This window comes from Alexandromys fortis, unplaced genomic scaffold, assembly GCF_014885135.2.
Source record: "Alexandromys fortis isolate MF-2015 unplaced genomic scaffold, M_Fortis_MF-2015_v1.1 scaffold_253, whole genome shotgun sequence".
NCBI classification, from domain to species: Eukaryota; Metazoa; Chordata; class Mammalia; order Rodentia; family Cricetidae; genus Alexandromys; species Alexandromys fortis.
Window position 1 is genome coordinate 1,656,641 of NW_026068124.1, and position 8,485 is coordinate 1,665,125.

Sequence of the window (8,485 nt, forward strand, 5' to 3'; positions counted from 1 at the left end):
GGGGGAGGGAAAGGGGAGGCGGTGTTGGGGAAGAGACAGAAATCTTTAATAAATAAATAAAAAAGGAAAAAAAAGGAAAAAAACCCTTCCCCCAAAGAAAATAAAAAAACAGCCTTGTCTACAAAACAGACAGCCTTGTCTACAAAACAAGTTCCAGGACAGGTAGGGCTTTCACATAGAGGAATCTTATCTCATAAAAAAATAAAAACAAAACAAATAAAAAAAATCAAAAACCTTTCCCCCAAGAAAAATAAAACACAGAATTACAGGGAATAATTTTAAAATGTGTATCAGAAGAGAAATATCTATCTATGTTAAGTAAATAACATTAAAATAATTTAAATAACATTAAAACCAAAATCACCAAAAAAAAACAAAAGAGTAAGACATAGGCAAAATTTCAAATGTAATACATCAATATATTATATCTATTGGGATGACTAACATTAAACAAAAATTCTGACACAAAAAGTTCCCTAACATTTTAAAGGATCTAGCATAATGGAAATTTTTATTTGTTTTTAATGAGGATTTAAAATGAGAGACATTGTGGAAGACATTGTAATGATTTAATTTTTGTCTTTCTTTATTTAAATTACTTTATAAATAATACCAATCAAAATTCCCACTTTTCCCTTCCTCCCACTCCCCCCCCCCCCCCCCCCCCCCCCTACATTCATACTTTGGATGATATGCATCCAAAGAGAATAGGATCCCAAAAAGCCAGTACATGCAGTAGAAACAAATCCCAGTGCCATTATCATTGGCCCCTCCATCTGCGCCAACTGTCAATGATATTCAGAGGGCCAGGTTTGATCCCATGCTTGTTCATTCCCAGTCCAGCTGGAGCTGGTGAGCTCCCATTAGCTCAGGCACACTGTCTCAGTAGGTGAGCTAACCCTTGTGGGCCTGACTTCCTTGCTCATCTTCTTCCTCCTTCTGCTCTTCAACTGGACCTTGGGAGCTAAATCCAGTGCTCTGATGTGTGTCTCAGTCTCTGTCTCCCTCTGTTGCTGGAGAAAGGTCTTATGTTGATATTCAAGATAGTCATCAGTCTGACTATGGGGCAAGGCCAGTTGAGGCACCCTCTGCTCCCCTACCCAGAATCCTAGCTGGGGACATCCCCGTGGACTCCTGGGAACCGGCCCAGAGTCAAGCCTCTTGCCAACACCAAAATGGCTTCCTCAATTAAGATATCTCCTTTCTTTCTCTTATATCTGTCCTTCCTCCATCTCAACCATCCCACTCTCCCAAGATCTCCCCAACCTTCCCCTTTTCCCCTCTCTCTCACCCTCACCCCTTCCCTCTACCCTCCCTCCTGCCTCATGCTCCCAACTTTTGTCTGGTGATTTTGTTTGCTTCCAATTTCCAGGAGCTATCTGGGAAATGCAAATCAAAACAACTTTGAGATACCTTCTTACATCTGTCAGAATGGCTAAAATTAAAAAAAAAAAATCCCCAGTGATAGTTTATGCTGGAGAGGATGTGGAGTAAGGGGAACACTCATCCATTGCTGGTGAGAATACAAACTTGTGCAACCACTTTGGAAATCAGTGTGGCAGTCTCTCAGAAAATTGGGAGTCAACCTACCTCAAAATCCAGCAATACCAATCTTGGGAATATATAAAAGATGCCCAATCATACTACAAAAGCATTTTTCAACTATGTTTATAGCAGCATTATTTGTAATAACAAGAACCTGGAAACAACTGAGATGCCCTCAACTGAAGAATGGATAAAGAAAGTTTGGCACATCTACACATTAGTGTACTACTCAGCAGTAAAAACAATGACATCTTGAATTTTCTGAGTGAGATAACCCAGACCCAAAAATATGAATATGGTATATAGTCACTCATTAGTGGATTCTAGCCATAAACAAAGGACATTGAGCCTATAGTTCATAATTCTAGAGATTAAGGTGAACCCAAAGAAAAACATATAGAGATCCTCCTGGAAATTGGAAGCAAACAAAATTTAATTTTTTAATTAAAAAACTTTTTTATACAGCATATTTTGACCATGTTTATATCCTCCTGAAATTCCTCCCAGATCCTTTCCACCTTATCATCTACCTGACGTTATTATTCTTCCTTCCCAAAAATTCCAAACCAAATAATACCAAACCAAACCAAACACTAACACACAAAAAATAAAAAAAAATAAAGAAGCAAGTTCTCTTTTTATCTCATAGTTTATTTGCTCCTTGATACTGTCTTGACAGGTTTGAGAATAAGGTAAAAGAGAAAACTTGCTTGTGAATGTAGCAGGTTTTCTCGTGTTTGCCAACAACACCAAGCTATTCCTCAAAAGGTGGGTATATAAACAAACTGTAGTACATTCCATAAAAGGCAACTGGAAGAAATTAGCTACTAGGCCTTGAGAAAATGTGGAGTTGTCGGGTCTCTCTGGGAGCAGAGCAGAGTCTGACCTCACTTCCTCTTCCGCCCAGAATTCTATTCTGTTTACTCCTCCCACCAATGCTTTAACCTATGAGGCCAGCCAAGCAGTTTCTTTATTGCTCAATGACCTTCCTCCATCAAGGACTACCAGGTGAGTCCTGGTAAACTACTATGTGGATTAGCTAAGCTTCTGGAGACATACAAAGATCAGTGATTGCTAGGAATTAAGAGGAGCAGAGGAAGAAATAGTAGAAACACAGTGAAGTTCTAGGGCCATGAAATCCTTCAAAATGATGGTGTGGTGCTGTATGCATGATGCTATGCCATTTTCAAACCTTGGAGAATCCTGTTGGCAAAGAGTGCTTCTTTTTCTCGAGGTTCTCTGTTAGCATGTATTGACCCTGTAAAGTAATTGTCTTAAGTATGGAATTTTAATGGATATAAATACAGTACTTTCACCATCTTTACACCCTCACCACCCTCTCTTGAATCTGGCTTCTGCACAGAATGAAAATAAAGGTATCTCTCTGAATCTAGCACTTCACTTGACTTGATCTGCATTTCCATGCTGTTTCCTTCATTTTTCGGAATTTAGATCTATCGTGCATCCATAATCTATTTTCTTTATCTGTTTTTCAGTCCTGTACTTCTGTACTGGTTCCCTAGCTCAGATATGATAAATAATTTAATGAACATAGTTTTTCCATTAGATGCCAGGAGTGGCATAAGGGAATTGCATGGGGGCTCTATCGTAAGACTTCCTAGATGAACCTCCAGACTCATTTCCATAATGTCTGAACTACTTTGCATTTCCACCAATTCTGTGTAACAGTTATTTTCTTTTAACATCCTATCCAGTTGTTATTCATTTTCTTATTGATAGACATTCCAAATGAAGTGAGATAGAATCCCAATGTAGTTTTTCTATTCTTTTTTTCTTCCCCTGTAGTCCAAAATTCTAAGTGTTCTGGCATAAAAGTCAGAGAAATCCACCTGTTTCCAGGATTAGAGGCATGAGACTCCATGTATGGCTTCAATGTAGTTTTGATTTGCATTTTTCATGATGGCTAAGGAGTGCAAATATTTTTTTTCAAATATTTCTTATCAATTTACAATTCTTTATTAAGGACTGGCTTTTCAATTTATTTGCTCATTTGTTATTTTGCTTGTTTACTGTCTGCAACATAGGAATCAAAATAAGGGTCTTGTGTTTTCTAGGCAAGCACCCTTTCAAGTTATTTTATTCCCAACTCACACTTGTCCATTTGCTGAGAGACTTGTTATGCATTTTTTAGGATTTTTATTCTTTACATATTTAAATATTTGTATACTATCAGATAAATAGCTGCCAACCATTTTCCTTTCATTCTGAATGCTGTGTCTTTAATCCATTAAGTATTTTTCTTGTGCATTCTTGTTTTATGTAGTTTCATTTATCAATTCTATTGTTTTCTGAACTATCAGAATCTTATTAAGAATATTAGATTGACTGTGTTTACCTCTTGAAGCATTTTTACTAGGGATTTCAAAATGTCAGGTCTCATTCTAAGGGCTTTACTATCTTTTTGAATTCACTTTTGCAGAGGAAGAAATGGGGATCTAGTTTCACATTCTATATGTGGATATCCAGTTTTGCCATCAGCATTTCTTGAAAATGCCATCTTCTTTATTATAAAATGAGATCCATTTTGTTGAAACTTAGAGGACTAGTGATGTGTACACTAATCTATCTTTTATGAACTATACTTTATAGCTACACAGATGAATATAAAGCTATAAATAAAGTTAGGAGAAAGTAAGTAACCTTTGGGTAGCTTCATAATAAGAAAGTTCACATGGATTTAAACTCAAAAGGACTTAAAATGCCTTATCTGTTATTTAATCTATTTTTTACAAAATTCCCTTGTTGATTGCTAAAGAATTGTATATTTGTTAATGAAACATGAAGGTATTATAGGAAACCCTCAGATATGGCAGAATATTATACCCTTGATTTCCCCTTAGTAGATTTTTTCATACACAGTGAAAATTCCCAAAGGAAAACACACAACTCTATCCTCAGAAGTAGGTACTCCTATAGGGAAACTACAAATTGAGTAGACTTTAAGTCCCCAAAGATTCAACATTAGATTTATGATTTCTATTGTAAATAGACTGAGAAAATTCTATCATCCTGGGGTTTATGCAACCTGGGAGGAAATAATAAAGGTGAGAATAATTTTCTATGCTGATCCATTCAGTAGACTGTCATTCAAATGCGGTGATGTTTACAACTTCTTATAACTTTTTTTCTGTCATGTAAGTAATAAAAAATCTAGATAAATTCTCAAGTACAAATTATGTCATTTTACCGAGTGTATGGTTTCATAATGTCTGAATCTGTTCTGATTCTGATGAGTGTTAACAAATTTATCATCAGAAACTCAGACTCTTAAGGATATTGGGAAAGAAGGGTCCTTGTACTTCAACAGCAGTGAAGCATTCTGAACAGAGGTAAGCCCTGAATCATCCATGTTTTGATAATTTCCTTTGAACTACAAAGCAATGAATCATGAAATACAGAGCAAGTCACTGGGTTGCTTCTTTTAGTCCAAAACATTAGTGGAGGCTAAAGAATGGGAAACTGTTCAGCAACATCCCTAATAGCATTACCTCAGGACTGAGTCACTCATTGTGGGGAGGGGTTTGAGAAGAAGTGGTAGCCATGTTCTTTGGATGCCTTGCTATGTCTTTAGATAATCCTGAGATCAGAAACAATGAACTCCAGCCATCTCTCTGACATCATGATGCAAAGATCCTTGCTAAGGTCATCTGGTTCTGATTGATTTTCCTACAGATGTCTCATGTAAAACAAATGGATATGGAAAATGACTCTTCAGTGACTGAGTTCATTTTTATAGGATTAACAGACCAGCCAGAGCTCCAGCTGCCCCTGTTTCTCCTGTTCTTTGTGAACTACACAGCCACTGTGGTGGGAAACTTGAGTTTAATGAGTCTCATCTGCCTGAATTCTCATCTTCACACACCAATGTACTTTTTTATCCTCAACTTGTCCCTCATTGACTTCTGTTATTCTTCTGTTTTTACCCCCAAAACGCTGATGAACTTTGTCTCAGAAATCAACACCATATCCTTCAGAGGATGCATGGCTCAACTATTTTTCTTCTGCCTTTTTGTTAATTCTGAGTGCTTCGTGCTGACAGCCATGGCCTATGATAGGTATGTGGCCATCTGTAGGCCCCTGATGTACACAGTAGTCATGTCTCCTGGGGCTTGTTCCCTGCTAATGCTTGCTTCACACTTGCTGGGGCTCTCTAGTGCCATTGTGCACACAGGATGTATAATCAGACTCAGATTTTGTGATTCAAAAGTCATCAACCACTACATGTGTGACACATTCCCACTCCTGGAGCTCTCCTGTGAAAACAGTCATGCCAATGAGCTTGTGAGTTCTGTTTCTGTGGCTGTAGTTATTGTTGGCACTGGCACCATTATTATGTCCTCCTATGCTTTGATTCTTGTTAATATTATTCATTTGTCATCATCTAAGGGTTTGTCTAAAGCCATGAGCACATGTAGTTCTCACATAATAACTGTTGCCCTGTTCTATGGATTTGGTCTGCTTGCTCATATCATGCCATCATCTGCAGAGTCTGTGGTTCAGAGGAAATTTTTTTCAGTAGTTTACACATTTGTTCTGCCTTTGCTGAACCCACTCATTTACAGCCTCAGGAACAGGGATGTCAAACTTGCTGTGAAGAGAACATTGAAGAGAATCACAGTCTAAGTGATGAACTCTCTGGGATGTTGACATCCTCCATGTCTCCAGTTTAGCTCTTTCTCTTCACATTTCATCCCTATCAACCTCCTTCTATAATATACTTTTCCTTTTCTTTATTTTTCTTTCTATAGTACTTTTAGAAAAGAAAAGGAATAATACTACTCTAATATATTTTCCTCTTTCAACATGAAATGTGGTTATATTTTTTCATTTCTATGCATTAAATGGAGTTACAGTTGTGTAGGCTTATTCATGATCTGGAGATTTTTCTTGTGAGAATGTGAATGTATCGTATTCTTGTACACTGTATTAGATAGAGGCCCTGGGAGGATATATATTCATATTTTTCTATTATTTATGTATTTAGATGTGGCATTTCATTATTATATTTGCATCATTTTTAACTCACTCTCCTTCTTCAAACTTGCCCTGTTTCCACTACTATATCTCAAATTTATGACCTCTACTGTAATTTAATACATACATACATACATACATACATACATACATAGCAATATATATTTGATATATACTTCATTTATTTAGAGTTATTTATTCATATACTTTTAGGGCAACTGTTCAGGATCAGATAGTCTATCAGAAAGCTCATCCTTAGAGAACGTTGAGTTCTTTTCTCAGAATCTATTTATTGCCCATAGCTCTTCATCTAGGGGTGAGCCTTGTGAGGTTTCCCCTATCCACATTGTCATGTCAACTGTTCCTATCATTGTTATGCAGGTCTTGTTTAGGTTCTTTCTTGTTACTTACTTTACATTTCTGCCCCAGGTCCCTAAACTAATCTGGATTGGGTCTTTAGCACTTTAATATTGCTGTTTGTATTCTATTGTTTTATTTTAATACATATTTCATTTTGTGAGTATGGGTGTTATTTTCTGCATATATGTCTGTTCACGTTATCTGTACCTACTGCCCATGGTGTTCAGAAAAGGTTGTCAGATATCCTGGAACTGAATTTACAGGCAACTGTGAGACTCCATGTGGGTACTAGAGATTGAATTTGGGTCTTCTTCAAGAGCACAAAGGCACTTTACTGCTGTATCCATCCATTCCTTCCATCTTACTTTTTCAGACAGCGTCTCTCACTGGAGCTGAAGTTTACCTATTCAGTGGCCAAATGCTAACAAGAAGCAATCTGAAAGCAGATGAGTTTATTTCAGGTTAAAGTTCAAGAAGATTCAGTCTATAATGGTAGAGAAGACATGATGGCAGAAGTGTGAGGTGGTTTGTCACAGATCTTCAATCAGGAAGCCGAGCCAGATATAAAACTTTAAAGCCTGCTCACAGGAACTCAGTTCTTTTAACAAGTCTATATTTCCCAAACTTTCTACAACATTCCAAAACAGCACTGCTAGTTACAGTATCAAAGTGTTGAAAAACACAAGCCTATGAGATATATCGCACAATGCAGCAATAAGAATTATGTTGTCTTAATTATTTTGACTTATGCTAGTGTGTTGGATATTTTCTCACCTAGGAGTATGTTATTTCTTTGATTCTTTTCATTATCTATATTCTTTCATGAAGTATGTAATGTTCAAGTAAGACTAGTTATATTAGGATTGCTGTGTCATTCCGTCCCAGTTTGCCAGAATGACTTAGCAGGTAGCTTCTCACCCCATGTAGTTAGGCTTTATTATGTAATCTCCAGCACATTCCTGAAAATAGAAAGCTAATTTTAGAAGCAGAAATAGTAAGGAATAAGCCCATAATGAAAGTGTTCAGTAATGATTAAAACAATCATGCATTTATATTATTAATGTTATGGAATATAGAGAGTATGATGTATATGCTAGGACATTAGTAAGGACAGTGATGAACAGAACCTAGGAAGAGTAAGACAAAGAATTGCCATAAGAGCAATGGAGTAACACAGAGAAAGGAAAGATTAGTAGAAAGTAGAATTTGGATATCATTATGGTAAATGGAGTTTAAAGTTTATTAATTAGATGATGAGGTATTTGACTACATTAAGAGAGTAACACTCCTACCTTTTACCCACTCTTAATTGAATTTCTTCACTTCAAAATTCATAGCTGTGAGCAGAAATTGTCTACCCTGCCAAAGGCACCCTTCGTGTTTTGTTGTAATTAAACGGTATGCACCAGTTCTAAGTCAGCTGCTAGGCTCTGTCCACAAGGGAAAAAGATCAAGTAACATATAAATAAAGACCTATTATACTTATACCTTACTTAAAAATGTCAGAGGTTCTTGGACAAATGTACTGAATATCGAAGAGTCCACAGATACCAGTCCAGACTGCTATATCCAGCAAAATCCCCAG

At 36.7% G+C, this 8,485-nt stretch overlaps 1 protein-coding gene across 1 annotated transcript; it reads left to right on the forward strand.

Moving 5' to 3' along the window:
* Positions 1–5,232: 5,232 nt before the first annotated feature.
* LOC126490605 (olfactory receptor 143-like) lies at positions 5,233–6,189 on the forward strand. The gene has a single exon (XM_050125658.1). The coding sequence runs from the start codon at positions 5,239–5,241 to the stop codon at positions 6,187–6,189; it is 951 nt and encodes a 316-aa protein (XP_049981615.1). The 5' UTR covers positions 5,233–5,238.
* Positions 6,190–8,485: the final 2,296 nt, after the last annotated feature.